The sequence below is a fragment of the Temnothorax curvispinosus genome, unplaced genomic scaffold, assembly GCF_003070985.1.
Source record: "Temnothorax curvispinosus isolate PA1 unplaced genomic scaffold, ASM307098v1 QBEX01006133.1, whole genome shotgun sequence".
Lineage (NCBI taxonomy): Eukaryota > Metazoa > Arthropoda > Insecta > Hymenoptera > Formicidae > Temnothorax > Temnothorax curvispinosus.
In genome coordinates this window covers 91533-110975 of record NW_020215913.1, presented here as the reverse complement: position 1 = coordinate 110975, position 19443 = coordinate 91533, and the positions used below count along the sequence as shown (strand labels likewise).

General features: G+C 39.8%; 1 protein-coding gene across 1 annotated transcript; it reads right to left on the bottom strand.

The window, feature by feature from the left end:
- Positions 1–11750: 11750 nt before the first annotated feature.
- LOC112455495 (esterase E4-like) lies at positions 11751–17684 on the bottom strand. The gene is made up of 9 exons (XM_025017452.1): positions 17348–17684; positions 16919–17056; positions 16332–16494; positions 15690–16177; positions 15446–15614; positions 14768–14958; positions 14562–14709; positions 13839–13980; positions 11751–12435 (listed from the first exon to the last, which is right to left on the bottom strand). Exons 1-9 carry the CDS (start codon positions 17591–17593, stop codon positions 12156–12158), a joined length of 1965 nt encoding a protein of 654 aa, XP_024873220.1. The 5' UTR covers positions 17594–17684; the 3' UTR covers positions 11751–12155.
- Between the last annotated feature and the right edge of the window lie 1759 nt (positions 17685–19443).

Genomic DNA, 19443 nt, shown 5'->3' with positions numbered 1-19443 from the left:
TTTGTCTTGCATTCTCCTATCGCGGTTGTGCTCCGACAATCATTGATCGGCCTCTTTCTTTGTCAATGTTCACGAATGAGGCGTGCGTTAAATGTTTAACGACAACGAGGAAAGAACGAATCAACGGCGATACGAAATTTGGATTATCTACGTCCAGATCTATTTGTCGCCTCATCTCTCGTGAATACGCGCCGTTAATTTTTCGCCGAAAAAGAGTAGAACGAAGTATCAGCCAACTTTTTTTTTTACGACACTTCTCTACGAGCTTTTTAAGCTTGCAATAACGATGTACGTTAATACCTTCCCACTAGCACTTGGCCGTTAGTCCAACAGAAGCGTAACCGGACTTACCGTAGGTCACGGGGCTTATCGTATTTCGAAGAGGTACACCGTGTTGCGCTACACCGGCAAAAATATCTCGCCGGTCCCTTTAGCAAAGGGAGGTCGTTAGTTTTTGCGGCAGGGAAGCGCGACGATCGCCGGAGCACGAGGGGACTTTTTGTCGGTGTCGCGCACTGCAGCGCGACGGAACTTCCACCGGCACGGAATATTAACACGGAAAGCTTTGTCGGGAAAGCTGCTCGCGGTTCCCGGTTGACGACGACGACAACGACGACGACCAAAGCTGAGGCCCGCGAACGAGAGAAAGAGAGAGCGAGCGTGTCTGTACGAAACGCGCGCAGGCCAGGAATAATATAGCAGTGTCCTCGGCGGTTGCGGACCGCTGCGGTTTTCTCTGCTGTTCGCAAGCTCCGCAAGCTCTTCAGCCTGCGGTCGCACCTGTCGATTTCGTTCAGCGAAAAGTTACCTGGTGACCGTACCATCTTTCAGCGTTTTGTTGCCCCTTTGTCGCCCCGAGTTGCCGGCGACTTGTTAGCTTGACGATGTTCGTTTAGAGGCGACGACTTTCGCGGCTTTCTTCAGAGACAAGACGTAAAGGCATAGAACGTTGCGTTTCTAACGGCGCGATAGTAAAAAGTTGCACGAACGAACGAACGAAACTTCTCCGAGCCGCGGATTGTAGAGAGACCATTGCGGTGTATGATTTTCGCGATAAGCGTGTACACGGTATTTTTTGTATCACGTAAAATTTTAATGGCGTATCTCCAACTGGCAGCTTACAAAATGTTGTTATCCCGCGGTCGGTTTAACTTAAGTGCACGGTAAGTGCATGTCATCGAAAGGTAAATCGTATTTTAGCTGTTCGCAGGCAGAAAATCGAGACCGGTTTGGGGAAAAAAAAGCGATTTACATTAACATCGATTTACAGTAAAATTACATTTTCGCGTGATTACGTAAAGCGCAGACATTTTTGTTAAAAAATTGATCTTGATCGAAACGGACTTTATAGAAAATGTTGAAGAATGCTAATTAGCAGGAAGTCCCACATTTCTATAGGCCTGTCCATTAACCGACTACGATGATGCGGGGATCCTTTATTTTGTCAGGCATAGTACAGTCAACTTTCGTCAATCTTCGGAAAGATAAGCGACGGTAAGAAAAGCGAAGTGAGGCTGCGCCTCGAGGAAGGAAATGACAGAGAAGGAAACGACAGGCAACGCTTGCGCGCGCGCGCGCGTCACCATCTCGCGAGGAGACGTTTCTTGCTCGAGCGGGACAAGAAATAGGGGGCCCCGCTAATTGTTGGAATAATGAACAAAGTTCCCACCTCCCACTGCACCGCTCCTCTTTGCAGTTATTCCAGTCGCGTATACACGCGCACCTGTTCGCGTCGTTATATCAGCGGGCTCTCTCCGTCGTCGTCGTTATCGCCCGTAATCCTTCGACGCTGCCTTTCATAGCTCGCTGAGGCTTTTGTCCCTTCGGAGAAATCCGAAAGATCCACTTTGCGTCTGCTCCTTTTTGTTAGTCGTGGCTTACAAGTTGCGGAGCGTTAACAAGCCGCGCTCTCGAATCCGAGGCAGTTAACATTGGCAAACTGTCTGCGGGTACGCTTTCGTATCGTCCGATCGTTACGATTTGTTATCGCGTCGTGTCAAGTGCAGTAGTATAGTCGGCGCGACAACGACCGCTCGATGTACTTTATTTTGCACGTTTACGATTTTTTTTGTCCAGCGCGAGATGTCACGTGTCCAATTAATATTATTAATATATACTCTCTAAATCTCACAGAGTGGTTTTTGCCACTAATATATTAGAGTGATAGTCCCTCCAAAAGAGAAAGGTTGTCGCTCCAATTTGAATAAATCCGGACAGACATACGATAAGAATGAATCTTTCGCTTAAATTTTTAGAGTGGCTACTCTACACTGAAAAAAAAAATGTGTTAATCCGAAAAAATATTTAGTCTGATTCGTGCAAGTAAACATTTTAATTAGTTTAACTGAACATTAGTTGAATTAATTAATTCTTTATTAAAAAATTTTGATGACTGGTTTTAGTGCAACTTAATAATTGTTGAAACAACTAATGTTTAGTTAACTAACACGTTTAGTTCCACATATCGGACTAAATATTTTTTCAAATTAAAACAAGGAATTTTTTTTAGTGTATCGGAGTAACACGATCTCACTCTAAAGCTACAGTGAATCATGATTTACTAAAGATCTACCGATAAATATAACTCTATCTAACAGAGTGAAATTTTTCACTCAAAATTGTAGTGTGACACAATTCACTTTATGGACATTGATCTACTGCATTCGGAAAGAATGCCTTTTCTCTCGGATGGAGTGCGATTTCACTTGAAATTACAGAGCACAATTTTACTCTTTCTTAGAGTCACTTGAAGTGCACAGGCTCAATTTCACTTTTCGTTACACTTGGATTTTACTCGTTTCGAGTGATATTTCACTCTTCGACTTTCAGAGAATACATTTCTTTTAATGTCTTTCAGTTAGCAGGATAAATGAGAATGAACAATAGCGCGGTACGGGTTCAGCTAATTTTTTCCGGTTAGTAAACGCCGTGACGAACATAAATAGAAGGGATGCTCGCGGGAGAAGCATATTGTTGTTTCCTACTTCTCCCGCACTCGCAACGAAAAGAAACATTTCGCAGTACGTACGTACTACTCTGCGCAACGCTGTTCCATCTTCATGTGTCTTTCCCGCTTCGCATACGTTTGCTTGAATTTGTCTTCATCTTAAAATTGCAAGCAACCATCGCGCCGCTCTCTCTCTCTCTCTCTCTCTCTCTCTCTCTCTCTCGCGCGCGCGCGCCCGGCCATGGAGAAACTCCGAGAGGCTAATGTCGCTCTTGTTACACGGCTGCCTTATTTCGTGCTCGGTGGCGGAGACGAAAGATCGTTTCAATTATTCAGTGCCTGAACCCGTTGCATATCGAGGTGGTTTACGTAGATACTATTGCGATGTAGATCGCGGGGGGGGGGGTGGAGGAAGGGCGACTTGCCGGCAATCCTCGGAGTTGGATATGAAGTTACGCGAATTTCAAGTGAGCGGAAAACTTTACGGATGTTACGTGACGTTACGTTATCTAAGCATGAGTTTTCCAAGGTGTTTTTCTTTCTTGATGTTAAGATCTTCTCCGGGTATAATAATTTTACACACGTCACACCAAAAAGATGATACAATTGTAAATTTTTACTGATATAAGTTATTAATATTTTAACATAATGTCACACATGTGTATATTAGACGTTTTAACATGTGCTTTAAAATATTTCAAACTTCACTCCAAAATTATCTTTCTTTTACATATCTATTTTTAGATATATATTTGAGTGAAGGATTACACAGGCCGATGTCAGTTTTGATTTTCAAGGAATAACGTATGGTTTCTATAGATTTTTTCCTGCAGAATTAAATCCGTTGAAAAAATGGATCGTTTTACATAGTTATTTCAACCTAAAAAAAAAATTGAAAAATGGCCTTTTTGACACTTTTAGGTATTTACAGATATCCTCGAAACCTACTGACGTGATAGAGCAATTCGGGCGTCGGATTCGGTTTCAGCATGCCAAAATTCTTTGAAAACGACTGTTGAGGTCTGAGTGTAAAAAAAGTCGAAATTCGTCGGCCTGTGTTATCAATACAGTTTTGTCGTGTTTTATTGAACTGTGATACTTTCTCGAATATCATAAACGTTTTGAATTTCGCGTCCCTCCCTCTCTCTCTCTTTTGTCATCAAATTTTTAGTAACATTTTTAGACAGTTGTTTTAGCAAAAAATATTGAGCCGTTCTCTACGTTTCCACGCTCTTTTCGGCGATTTCGCATGTCGGCTATGTTCTTCGGCGAGCTTTAAAAGCACCCTGTTTTCCCCGTGGTAGCGTAGAAACGCTTTTCCCGGAGCTTTTCCTCGCCTCGGATAAGAAAATACGCGGAACGGATATCGAGAGCTCGCGAAAAGCCACGGGCGAGGAGAAGAGAGCTCATCGGTCGTGACATGTACTACCGAAAAATCGATTGTCCCTCTCTACCCGATCCGCCCGGTTGCTCGCCCGTTTTCCCGGCTTTCCCGACGGGTTACCCGCCGCGGTGAAAGCTGCGGACAAAAAAGGCGCGACAATTAACCTCTCTTCCGCATCGAGTGGCCGAAAACGCAGTCTAGCGCGAAATACACGTACGTTGACTGGTCGAAGGTTTGAGAGGTGGCTGAGAAGAGAGGGGAGAGAGAAAGAGAGAGAGAGAGAGAGGGGGGGGAGAATAGACGGAGAGAAAAAACATATACGAGGGTGGGAAAGGGGGGGAAAGGAGAGGGGGTAGCTCACGCAGAGAGTATGGGTTGGATTGCATCGCCAGAGGCTTCCGCAGCTTCGCTCGTCTCTCGATACGTGACATGTAAATTCGTGCTGCGGCGAAATCTTCCTTTTTTATTCTACATGCTCGCTTCCTTTCACCGAATCTTTCCCCCCGTTTTATACCCCAGTCTGATGGAGGGCGACCGATACTCGTGAATGCGCTACGTGACTCTTGTCTCGTGAACAGAACAAAACTTAAACAGCGATCGCTGTATAGCTTTTGTGTATTCTGGTCTTTAACCTTTTTAAAAGTTTGACTTGTGCGTAATAGGTACTTGGTTTCTGCCATCTTGTATTTTGAAAATTTGTAAATTTTGACTTTGAATTCGAAATCAGCGACCCCTAAAAACTCCCGAATACTTTTATAGTTTTAGTATATGTATAGACGAAATTTTTTACTATAATACATCTTATACATATATATATACACAACAAAAATTGTTCGGACTTTCAGCCATTATATTGTCAATCGTTGTGAATTTTGAAATTTTTATTACAGATTCGGAATCAGCGATTCAAAATATCACTAGATATGACATTTCAAAGAAATCGGAGTAAAAGAAATATATATTTTTCATTTTTAAAAGACATAACTTTGATATGCCGTGCTTCAAAGGGTTAACACTTTCTTGATGAATTATGGATTAAGGAGATAGTTTAATGACTTTTCACGAAACAATCCAGCTAGTCGCTTGTTGTTCTCACGACGCTGCGCTTGCTGCGTCGTTCGCGCGTAGCCGAAATTCGCTTTGTATGCATACGGGCGGAGCGAGAGAGCTCCGCGAGCAATCCTCGTTCCTTAGGTCGTGGTTTCCGCGGGAATGAGCGAGGCGAGAGAAATCTTACGACGGAATTAGAGGTAGCGAGATTAGAAGGTTGCAGCGGGATATTCGCGGGCGAAGCGGCGGCGCCGCCCGTCATCGTACCGTACCTACCCATCTACACTAGGAAAAATAATTTAGTGTCTCCAACACAAAAATTTGGTTAAAATATGCCCAACAAAACTATTTAGTTTCATCTTTGTTACTTATGTTTTGTTGTTACAATGTAATACTTTTGTTATAGCAACCAAAAATATTAACTATATAAATTTTGTTATGGAAAACAAAAGCATTTAGTAATGTAAATTGCTTTATTGCAACCAAAATTTTTAATTATTACTGGAACCAAATATTTTGTTTGATTGAAAATATTATTTTTTTTATAATTTATATATATAAATCATAATATATATAAACATTATATATTTAAATTATGTGTATATGTATACTATGGGGTAGGTTGTCAGGAGTGAGCACGCTCTAACTGACATTACTGATAAGCTTGAATGCTAGAGAAGACCCGGCAGACCCACTGAGCTGAGCTGCCCTAGATATAATGTCAATGTCGAATCTTCCTTACGAGAGAAAATACCGGCGATGCGCCGCGTACCGGGCGCGAGCCGAACTCTCTTGCCGCACGAGCTCTTGTGTATACATAAAATATACTAAATTGTTTGGTTAGGAGGACGAGGCAGTTTTGTATTTTTGGTTGCTATAAAAAAAGTATTACGTTATAACAACAAAACATAAGTAACAAAGACATTTGTTTACAGCAACTAAATAGTTTTGTTAGGCATATTTTAACCAAATTTTTGTGTTGTTACAACAAAATTTTGGTTCGTACAACAAAACATTTTTCCTAGTGTAGCCATCTACTCTTGGATTTTCAAATATTCATTTTCTCATACCGGCCGCCCACGAGTGCATTTGCTTCCATCCGATTCGGCGCCGCAGCCGCCAACCGCCAGCCCCTTCGTCGGGGGATGCAACGGATTACGCGGTAATACCGTAACGCTTATATCTCCCCGAGGCCCGAAGGTGTCCTAAGAGTTGAAGGGATGAACCCGCGAGATCCTCGTCCACGATATCACGAAGGACAGTAAAGCGTGTAACGTGAGACAATTTTTATAACGATGACAACCTTTGTTCTTTAAATATTACTCGGTTCTTATCCTAAAGATAATTCTATTAGGAAAACTTCTTACGTAAAGTTCTTAAGAAAGGTTACGAAAGAAGGAAATTGTGGAATCTACAGGACGTAACATATGAATAAACTCGTCAATGCTCTACTTTTCTTGCGATTTTTCCCGATCGACTGGCTTCGTATATCGCTATAGGCCCTATAGGCACGACGGTATCATAAAGAACGATAGAGCGTACGGGCTTCCTATTGTCGAGCCTGTAACGAGGGGCAATTTTTGTAGCGGCGAACAATATGTCGCATTAACGTATATTGTGCTAGCGCGACATCGACCAGCTGATGCTGTCATGCGACACGCCGGTATCGCAATTCGCGACGCTCTGCGATTTGCATCTTGTGAAAAGGCGAATTCCAATGTATTCGAGCCGCGGAATCTAGGACATTTTTATCATCGTTACTCGCACGACCCGGAAATCTAAGCTGTACAAGCGGAGCATCGGATCACGGGGAGAAATGATTTTTACACAATACACTGAAATTGCAAAATTTCAAAGGTCGCTTTATAGATTAGCTGAACAAAAATTAAAATAAAAAGACAAACATACTCTCTAAAAGTCGAAGAGTGAAATATCACTTGAAACGAGTGAAATGCAAGTGTAACGAAAAGTGAAAATTGAGTTTTTGTGCACTTTGTCACTCTAAGAAGGAGTTAAATTGCACTTTATAAGTTGGAGTGAAATCGCACTTTATTTGAGTGAAGGGGCACTCTTTTCGAATGCAGCAGATCAATGTCCAGGAGTGAATTGCGTCACTCTACAATTTTGAGTGGAAAACTTCACTTTGTTAGAGTCATTTATGAGTTGATGTTTATACATATATAGTGAATCATGATTCATTTAGGGTGAGAGGCATATCACTTCGGTAGAGTAGCCGCTCTAAAAATTTGAGTGAAAAATTCTCCTACCTTATGAGTACCCGCATTTACTCAAATTAGAGTGACAACTCTCTCTTTTGGAGTGATTATCGTAATCACTTTAATATATTAGTAGTGAAACCACTCTATGAGATTTAGAGAGTATTGTACGCTTAATAATAGCAAAGCTAAAATATGAAGGCTATACGGCCAATTTTCGAGCAAAACAAATAGATGTTGGTTTGATATAAATAATAAAATTTATATATATAATAATATAATTTATAATATAATTTAATCGGTTTGACCTAACGTGTGTACTGATGAAGACTATTAATCGAAACGTGAACTAAACGATTGTCATCTAATATATTTTATTATTTATATTAAACCAACGTCTATTTGTTTTGCTCGAAAATTGCCCATGTAACCATCATATTTCAAACAACTATTGTTTGCAAAATCCACTTTTCTCGTATCTTTTGATTTTATAGTCCTGAACATTTATTTTCGAATTGCCGAATATCAGGGGATTTAATTATTTAACAAAGATTCTTTCGAATTTTAATTACAGTATATATCTATACAAATATATATATATATATATATATATATAATACATACAAAATTAGTGGAAATTAACTGCGTCGACAAACAGCGTTCGGTTTTGCAGGAAATTGACACTCTTCGGCCGGTTGGCTCGAACTCCAATGAATTTGAAGGTATCTACGCACTTCCCCTCGCACACCAATGTACACTTTCAGCTCGGAATCGTTCCGAAAACAATCACTCGACTGCCGCGCAAATAGTAGCGCTGGTCTCTTTGGGGGCTTATTTGCCTATGCAAATCGTCAATCAACGGTGTTTCCCCGCGGTCCCCTTTATCTCCCGGCATTCGTTTCAAGGCGAGAGGGGGTACACGGTTCACTTGCGAGACGAGAAAGAAATGTAAATCGTCTAAACACCATCGTTAACGTGAACGATCCTGCACATCGAATGAACTCGACTTCGTGTTTATTTTTAATTCTTCGTTTACGTGCCGGGGCCCTTCTCACGATTTCTCCAGCGAACTCGAAAAAAACCTACCATTTCGCTTGTCCGTTTTTTTTCCCCCCACTGAATTTCTCCTGCGTTTCGCTCGCGCAACGCCCTTTACTTCAAACGGTAGTGCATTTTTCACGTCAAAGCGCGTTTTTCATACGCACGTGACCGGGAGCGCAAAAACAGACTGGAAATGCGCTCGTGGCTGCCCGCGCGCGTTTTCCAAGTATTGTCGTCGGAGACCGCGACAAAGGCTGAAATTACAATTTAAGCTCGGCGCTGGAACGGCGCGGAAAAGTGTGTCCCGGGAGATAATTCGAGCTCGAGATAATAGCATTTTCGTCCTGTTCCGCTTGTGAACAACGGTGCCTTTTAACGTGGATAAACAGATCAAGTGCCTGACAAATTCTATGGCCTTAATGTGAGCGATGAAAAAATTTGTCTGGCGAACGGGGACATGTCGCGTATTTTTCATATGATAATTTACGTTCATGTTAGGATTAAAATAAAAAAATGAAAAACGAGCGAGACAGAGGGAGAAAGAGGGAGGGGAAGGAGAGGAGCGAGAATGATTAAATTCGTACTTATTAAATGGTATCGGTATACCTATCATCGGGCGTATCTTTCGATTAATTCGCGATATTTGCGCGGGATTCTCATTGTGCGCGATAGATCCGCGGATTTTGAATATCGCATTAGCGCGCGGTATCTCGCGAATCTAATTCCGAAGCCACGAAACGGCACGGTTTCGCAGTCGCGAACGCCGTTAGCAGAACTCTATTCATTAGCGATGAGGAAAGTGGATTAAGCATCGGCTGTCTCGAACTTATAAAGGACACTGTCTCTTGCGGTGTAATACGCGCAACGGAATCCTATTTCGGATACGGAGCGCCATTGTTAGGGCGAAATTATTTCAATGCGAGTTATACGTCACTCTGTTATACTTGTCCGTCAAATGTATAAACGAATTACAAAAAAAGAAAGAATTTATTTTCCCGTTGAATTGCGAGAGCGTTCGGTTTTGCGTAAATAAGTCCTTCTCTATTTTAGTTCGTCCACCTTGTGCAAAGTTAACGCTTGCGGGCGGTAAAAGTTGACGTTTCTACATACGTAACTTTAGTAGCTTTAGTTTCGCTGCCTTCCATCCCCAAGGTGTAACAATATTATCTTTGCACGTCATTTCAATTGGCGCGGTCACATGTAGTTTAAAATGATAGGAATTTGGTCGCTTTGCGATTCTCCGCTTTGTTCTGCCATTAATTAGTTCCGCGCGCTTTGGGCGGAATTGAATGTCAAATTACAAATCAACTGACTTAAAGCCAACGTTGGGAGAGTTGATGAAGCAAGATTAGAGTCGCTAAAATTAAATCGTAAAGCCACTAACATTCGTTTTCCGATGACGTTTTAGTTTTAGCACGCATATAATGTATATCGTGAACGGGGAGTCAATCGTGATATCGACACGATATACGATTCCGTTAATTGGTCGTTTGCGTTTTCGACAAGCGCGGAGGCGCATTTTTAATTAGTTTTCTGCCTCCGTATCGACGGCCAAGAGCCGTCGTGTGTTTGCGTTTCCGCTGCCTTGGATATATAAGAGACGGTGCGCCAGCAAATATTTGCGCGAACGTTGATGAAAATATGTGGCATTTGAATAAGGTGACTGGCGAGAAAGACAAGCGCGTCGGCGCGTTGCGTCGCCTCTTGTAATAACGAAATATTGCCGGAACGACGTTGTCCGGCTAAAATTTAATATATAACATTCTCCCTGCCTGTTATTCGCGCTTGATTACCAAACTGTTCTTTTTTCCTTTTTCATTAATTTCGCGCTCGCTATTTCAGTTTTCACGAGCTTGCAAACGCGACACACATATAATATGTTAATAATAATGTTTGAAAAACTCCAGTTAATATGAATGAATAAAACACGCGTCTGCAACAATTTACGTTATGTATTAATTACAGTGTTGACTAGATTCTTTTCGCCTAAGGGAAAGTGTAAGTTACCGGAATGCATCACTGAAACGTCGACAGTTTTACTTATCTCGCTGCGTCACGTTGAGATTTGCGGAAGACGAAAGCCGTACAATAATCCACGTAGAGTCCCCAGATCTCGCGGATTTACATGGCTGTTAGCACTTTTCATCCTTAAGAGAGGCACGACGATATGGTCTCGTCGGCGCGGCGCGGTGGTGGTGCTCCGAGGGCGAGACGGCGGCACCGTGTTTGTCTTCGTTTCATCGTTGCATAATCATTGCTCGAGAGGACGTCTGAGCCTCTCTTTCTCTTTCCTTCCCTCTCTCGTCTCGCCTCGCCGTCGTCTCTCACTCTCGCTCGCGCTCTCCTTCGCGGCGGCGAGCACCTCCCGCGATACATCCGGAAACGGAATGGAAAACGGAAAGAAGACAAACAGCGGTTGCCTAGGGCGGATGATTAATTTCCCCGAGCGCGCACTCGCGCGCTCCAGGTATACCCGGGAAAACTGGGAGCTGCATATTTTATATGCGCGTTAACTCGTCGCGTGGCGAACTTAATTTCCAGCGAATTTCATTATGCCTTTCGTTTATTAGAGCTCCCTTTAATGCAACAGCCGCGACGGCACCGACCGTCGGGGACTTTTGATGACGTTAATCTCGGCGGTAATTGCAGACGGAAACGCGAATGACTCTCGGGGGCGGTCATGGATATGTCTTCTAGTCATGATTTTGTGTTCACGTGAGGAACATTATAAAAATATGAGTGGTAGAAAACGGGGAAGATGATATTTTCGACCTATTAAAATACTATTTTATGTGTATTTAAATATAACGCGTATTTAATTGAAAACTTCGTAATTCGGATCAGTGAACGTAAGCTTGCTTCTGAATATTTATTTACACAGTTAAATTCAAAACATTTCTATTTATGTATTTTTTCGAAACTTTATCGATGCTATTAACAACCGTATCGTTCTCGTGCCGCGAGAGAGATAAGCGTTAGGTAATAAACGGAACAGCTTCGCCCCGTGTTTATTATCATCGTTACTTTTTACCGGCGCGGGTAAAAGTAGCTTCTGCGAAAAGTGCATCGAACTTCAAATATCTTAAACCACAAAAAAAAATAACGAATCGTATATGTTCTGTCTATATTTTTCTACATTCATATTTGATGCATTCATATTTTCTCGCGCATACGTTTATACGTTTGGCGCTTTTAAATAACACATAATATTATATCAACTACAACAGTGAAAATGTATTTCACGAGATAAATATTTTTTATAATTTCGTGTATTAAACAAAAGCTACATCTATTTATTTATATTCGTGTATTTTTCTCTTTGCATTTATACCGCAGGCAGTTTTGACATATAATTTGAACTTTATTGGTTTAAACCGCCCGTGTGGAAAAATCGTTTAACAATATGTGCGATAAGATGCGCGGAAATAATTTGCTCGATAACAGCTCATAATTTATGTGATTTATCGTATGTTTGCTGTACAATGTATCCTCTCGAGCGTAGATAGGATAATTTTGTTCATATGTAGAAGTAAATTATTGCTAATGATGCAAACTGAACTGATAATCTACGATTGATCGCGTTACTGGTAGGTACGTCCTCCTCCGGTTCGCTGACAAACACGTCGTTCATCGATTCCGTCGATTCGTTGGGCATCAACTTCTCCCAGAATTCCATTCTGTTAGACAGGAAATCGGTTTGGACCACAGTTTCCGGCGATTTGTCAATCCCGAATCTCATGAACTCGTGATGATCGTGGTAGCTGGGCCACGCGGGGATCATCCACGCTTTCGGGATCCTGTATATGTAATAAACATCACGATCAGTAAGAACATCCGGTCGTCGCTGTAGAACGAAATTTCCTAGCGATTTAGTATTCCGATCGGCTTTGAATGGATGACGCGCGATCATGCGACATGATGCCATCGCAAACGGAAATAGAACGTGACGTACAGAAATAGAACGCTCGAAGAATTTTCATTTTAGAGAAATTATACAATTAAAATAATTATTAAATTTTTAGGATCTGTTGGCGCTCTACAGATTTTCTCGATACACAGTAAAAAATAAGACGTAATTATAAGGTTTTTTACATGTCCCAGAAAGTTCACTCTAATTTTAAGTTAAAATGACTCATTCATTGTGTGCTACTTGTTGACAAATTAGAAATGTTAATTAATTGACACGATTTTTTACTGTGTAACGCTTACCCAGATAGCAAGGCGAACTGAAAGAGAATTCTTTTTAAATTTCCGATTTATGAAATAAATTCTTTCTCCGTGTCATTTCTGTTCTAAAATGACTCTTAAGGCCCTTGCACAATGCCAGGCAACGGATAATAGAAACAGAGAATAGGAACAGAATATCCGACGCGTTGGATCTCTATTCTCTATTGCCTGCACCTGACCAATCACAGTGATTTAATTTTATATGGCGCTTTTAGTGATTGGTCAGGTATAGGCAATAGAGAATAGAGATCCAAAGCATCGGAAATTCTGTTCCTATTGCCTGTTGCCTGGCATTGTGCAAGGGTCTTTAAGCGTTCAAAAGAAATTCATTTTTATGTCATCAATTCTGCTTCTTCACATACAAAGAAATTTTTTTTCTACTCTTTAAGAATTCGAAATAAATTCGGTATTATGCTTAGATACTGTTCCAATAGAGCTTTATCGGAGCGCTATTTTGTATCTGAAGAAGAATAAGAAAGAATTCTTCATGATTTATCCAAAAAAGATTTATCAGAAATCTTCTGATCCAGTTCTGATCAGAAAGAACATAAAATGTATTAGTGCATTTTGCCATCTCTGCACTGTATATGATATCTCTCTCGAAGGTATCACGAAAAATATTAGAGTCAAGTGTCTCACAGGCTCTCGCCTTTTATCCTGGCGCATGAGGATTTTTGGTTACAAGAAGGTACTGGCGCACGTAGCCGCGTTGCAGCAGCGCACGTTACTAGCGTTCGCAGTTTCTTTTAAATATCAAAAAGGGATTCTTTTTCAATTCATTTCGAACAAATTACGCGAATTCATAAAAAAATTTGAAAAGGTAAATCCTTTTTTGAGTTCATAACGATTGCCTGTGCTATCTGAGTAGATTTATACGCAAAAAGATTAAATGTTACATCTTCCATGAAGATATTTAAATAATAACAATAATTATTACGTAATAATATAACGTAATGCAATTAATTATATTTACCCTTTTATCGCGAAACTCGTCCACATCTCTGTTAGGATATTAATCATAGTAATATCGTTCTCCGTATTGTGCAGCAACAAATTGCGATACTTATTATTCAGTGTGGGAAATAAGTAGTTTAAATCGTCACCATGGGAAACACCTGGAGGAATAGACTTTTAATTTCGTAAGTGCCTTATAGCGAATTCGGTTGGATGCACACAAATCAACGTGAAGTGTAATATGTTTAATATAAACGAGTTAAATCACGAAATCCTCAATCTTTTTTATTATGCTATTTGGTAAAATATATTAGGCATTTTATCAGTCGAGATATTTGCAGTTTAATTTAAATATTAGAATAAGTGTACAACGGCTTTAATACGCACTATATAGTGTGTCCAACCGAATTCGTTATTAGAAACGCTTAACTTTCGGGTGTTGATATAAAACCGAAAAGGCGATATAAAGATCTGCGAATAAAAACTTTCTCAGATTTGTCTTTATTATATTGATTTTCGAATAGCTTTATCCAACATAATGATTTTTATTAGCTACATCTAAAGTATCTAGAAGCACAGAACTAGAAGAGAAATATTATCGTGTTGAAATCGATACTTCTAATCATTTATCTTGCCTACTAATGAGAGGAGATAAAGTTCAGACTCCGAGAGATCTTGTTAAGAGTTAATCTAAACCGTTTATTCTCTGATGTTATGGAAATTGCTGTAACAGATGACATACCATAATATTTCGACGTGTCCAAACTGAAGGTATTCGAAAACGTGCCTTCATACGTGAAGTAGGAAAAATAAATGCTGGAATTTCCTATTCTCGACTGATATTGTAGAGCTTGAAACATCGGCCATGTTAATGCGCTATCACCCATCATCTGGAGAAAATTTGATCTTGTTGTCAAACGTTACCTACACATTCATCCGCGAACTCACCTCCGTAATGTTATTTATCCGTCGTTGCCTGTCCGAGATACCCGACACATTTCCATTAAAGTAAAAATCCTGTAACGCGGAAACGAAAGCGCTACGATTGGTAATCGCTTCATGATTCTCCATGAAGTAGGGCGAATATTCTTCAAAATTCTTCGTCAGTTCGTCCTCGGCCGTAGCATTTGTGAATAATTCTGAAAAGAATACGAACGTGGACGCGAATGCCGTCGAGATTTTTTTCGCGGCGTCGAAATTTAGTTAAAAATTTAGTAATAATTTCTTTATTAACGTCAAATTAGTATCTTCTGAAAGTATATGTAAAATGAGACTTTTAACTTTATTTAATGTAAGATTAATTAATGTAATAGTATGAATTGTAACTACATTTCTTTCATCTGAGAAAATTATCCGACGCTGTTAATTAATTTGCGCGACGACTTTACATTAAATATTATTAAATATTATTAAGACAAGTGTAACGTTTTAGAGCAATCGATGATATTAATTAATATATATGTATATAAAAGCCTGCTTTATCATAATAATAAAGGTTATATAATACAATGAGAAAGTGGTTACAGGCCAAGATTAATAAAAGAGTATCTAATGTGTAAGGGACTAATAATAATATGAAAAACTACCGCCAACACAACCTACAACAAAGATTATAGGGAAAATTACCGATTGACTTTACTAAACCCTCATCCTTGACGACTTGAAATATCGCCGGTATATCGCGAAACAGTCCGTTCTTCACTATTTTCAATGGATGCATCGTCAGGATAGCGTCCTCCGAGTCATCCTCCAATGTGGGGCCAAAGTTATAAGCTGGATGATTTCTCCAAACAGTCTGACACAAAGTAATGTAAAACTACCGTAATTGGATATATACCGACGTTTTTATAACTCCACTAATGGCACTTACGAAATGTTGCGTCATGTTCACTACTCTTCTCGCATCGGCCATTCTCATGCATCTCATTATTTCCTCGTCATCTTTCACTTCGTAGTCCGAAGTGTCGCCGTAGGCGCTCGTACTTACATCTTCTTCTTTCGGATTTTCGGTGGTCGTTTCATTCGACGCGATTACGTCATTGTCTTTTTTTTTCAGCTGGCAGCCGACGAGTTTCGCCAATTTCAAACACACTCGTCTATACCTTCTTCGAGGGTGAACACTCCATGTACTTAAAGCAGAACCGCTCTGCAAAATGTACCTGTTAAAGAGCCCTTCGGTTTTATTTGAGAGAGCGAGAATATGAGTGGCCGCTGAACCGGCACTTTGCCCCATAAGGGTCACCGACTTGGGATCCCCTTCGAAGTTATGAATATTTTCTTGTATCCATTCGAGGGCCATCTTTATATCTTTAACGCCGTAATTACCCGGCGAGACTTGGTTCGTTGTGCTAAAAAACCCTAAGTGATTAAAAAAGAACCCTGTGACTCGTTATCGCGTTATTGTATATTAATAAGACCTATATCGCCTGATTAAATACGCTTCAATTTGCAATACGTCTAACGCATTATTATAAAGAAAAAGTCGACTGATCGATAATTCTTTTTTCCTCACCTAAAGCAGAAAGTCGGTAATTCATCGTGACGAGAATTATATCCTGATCCATCAAATAATCCATCCCGTACAATTTGCTGTTGCTATTTCCCACCATAAATCCACCCGGGTGGACGAAGACCAAAACCGGTAGGTTCTTGGATTTCTGCTGTCTGTCTGAAATCTACGAAGACTTTTGATAAAATTACAAAGTGACACAAAATTGTTATATATAAACGAACGGAGGAACGAAATATTTAATAAATGTTGCGTTAAACTTTCAACGTAAAAACCGCAGAATGTCGCAATAACAATGTAACCTTGATCCGTTTAGATTTAATTAAGCTTGTTAAGCCATTACATGAGCCGTTAGACCTCGCAGTCTAATTGAGTTCATTCTTGGAACATTGTAACTTTCTATTTGCTTTGACACTTTTGGCAGAACTATAAAAATAACGCGCGACGCTGATTGTTTATTTGATTACGAGACTATCTCCATTCACAGGGCTTTATTATTGGATTGTCTTTATTATTGTTATACGTATTCCAATTATTGTGATTGATATCTAGCGATAATATTTGTGTATAACTGTAATTGCATCACTCACATAGGGAACGTAGACATTCAGATAGAGGCAGTCCTCACTGCCAACAACTTTGCCTTCCTTAGAAAGTTGCATACATTGTGACCCATCGACCGTAGCGTCGCGAATTGTCGTCCACATGCGATTCCATCGTTGCGGGTTCTTTCAAAAAATTATATAACTATTCATTATGTAATCATTCATTATATAATCTAATTATTTTAATTAGATTAGAGCTCAATTTAGACGTATTTTAGTTAAGATGTAGGTAGATGCAACTGAAATTTTTATATACAATTCAATTACAATTTTTATTTGCTAAAAAAATCATCGGATTTCTTTGAAATCTTTGCAAGAATCAAATGTAATCAGATGAGTTAACCCTTACATATTATTATCGAGGCATGTATAAAAGAAAGAGTGATAAGCGCACGTGTATAAATAACTACGCACTCTGAATCTTAATTCGCCTAGCGGGGGTAGAGCGTACGGTATCCCAAGAAAACTCGCGACTCTCCGATCACGCACGGTTTTGGTCCACTTGCCGCGGACGAAGCCCCATTTCGTATTGACGAGAAGTTCTTTGGACTCGATGAACAAGCCGTCGGCCAGGACGAGCAGGGACACGAGGACGCACATGCATTGCCAAAAAATCCTTACGTCTAACCGAAGACGCAGTGTCGACATAGCGCAGCGCATGCGAGAGATTCACGTTGCCGTATATCTTTGTCGCGTGGGATCGCGCGCGGATAACGTACATAAAACGACTGAAATGCAGCACAACTTTATATGCACAACTGTGAAATGCGTTATCGCGAGCTGTCACGTGACATTTACGTCACGTTTAATTTTTATGAATGTGACGAATTAGTGCTGAGCCGAGCTGAGCCGAACTATTTTACAATGTTGTTCAAGTTTACGAAATTTATGAGATCAAGATATCTTGGAACATTTTGACATAAGGATTTAACATGACCCTAATCTCCGCACACTCTGTAAATATTATTTAGAAAATATTGAATATATAAAATATATAAATAATATATGAATAAATATAAAAATATAAATATATAAATATATAAATAATAATAAATAATGAGTTTAAGAAAATAAAACGCGCGACGCTGTTATAAATGTACCAATAAATTTAGATAACGATTTGTATGTTATCCAAAGAAACTTGACATGTTTAAAAAGTTGACAAGTTTTTTACTTTGAAGTTTAATCGCCTCGCGCACACATACACACACACACACACACACACTTTCAAACTGTTATCGTAATACCTATATAATTAGGTATTTAAGATGACGTTGTAAATTGCTTAAGTCGTCAAGAGCATATTCCAAATTCGTGTCAAATCGTTAAATGTGAATTGATAAAACTGCAAAAAAATATATATTATACATAACATTAATTAAATTATAATTTAATTATTTTTTTCACGTATTTGTTTCTCGAAAAGTTGGAAGATAGGTATATGTTTTTCGTAGGAAGTGATTGAATATTCCGTCCTCGCCCCACCGTCTTTACATCATTTATTCACCAGAAGGATCTCTATCAACCGTGACGTATTATTAAGCGAGGGGTAATGCGGCTTTTGGCGGAGCTTAGCTACATACTGCACATTATTATAGATGAGCAACTTAACCCGGGTTACTCTTAACCATTCCATTATTCAACACGGTGCATTTTAGCTCTCCGCCATGGTACTACATACTTCACAATGTCAACAATCGCGCAGGGTTATTTGAAACTGGAAATGCCGACCATTTCGCAAAAGCCATCTTAACGACGAAGTAAAATTACTTCGAAAAATACATATATCAAGGATTTCAAGCAAAAAGGAAATCTATAGTCGAAGCATTAACGCAATAATAATGTATCTTTTTAAGAACTTCGTAAAAACCGGAAAAATGCAAATTTATTTTTTTTTTAATTTCTTGACATTAATTTTCTTAAGAAAGTGTGTGAGATCATTGTTTTAATTCTAATTCATTCTGTTTTGGAGCACGAATATTTTTCGACACTCTTGCAAGAACGGAATTATTTTAAATGACGCCGATTTTATTTCTAAACTCGGAGTAAAATAATTGTTTCAAAAAATACATATATAAAGAATTTTAAGCAGAAAAGAAATCAGTCGAAGAATTAACGCAATAATAATGCATCTTTTTAAGAACTTCGGAAAAAAACGACGCAAATCTATAATTTTCCTAATTTTCTGATATTAGTTTTCTTAATTTATTCAGTTTTGGAGTTAACAAGCACTAATATTTTCCGACGCTGCTGCAAGAGCGGAATTATCTTAAATGACGTCGATTTTTTTTTTCAAAACCCGAAACGCCGCGCGAAACGGGCCTTTGAAAGACGATCGTTCTTTATTTATCTCAAGTCGAGCGACCGTCTAATTTCATTCGGGTTTCACCGGCGCTCTTACCGCATCCCGTGGGTTTTCTTCTCGATTTTCTACGTCGACCGTCGCCGCCGCCACTGCCGCCACCGCCACACCGCCACCGCCACTACCTCCGCTGCCGCGGTGGAGGATC

Excerpts from the sequence above, each read along its gene's own strand:
- LOC112455495 (XM_025017452.1), bottom strand. The coding sequence starts at position 17,593 with ATGCGCTGCGCTATGTCGACACTGCGTCTTCGGTTAGACGTAAGGATT. Across the intron at positions 16,495-16,918 it reads TGAATGTCTACGTTCCCTAT|ATTTCAGACAGACAGCAGAA; the intron begins GTGAGTGATGCA and ends AAGTCTTCGTAG. Across the intron at positions 14,959-15,445 it reads GGGTTTAGTAAAGTCAATCG|AATTATTCACAAATGCTACG; the intron begins GTAATTTTCCCT and ends TATTCTTTTCAG.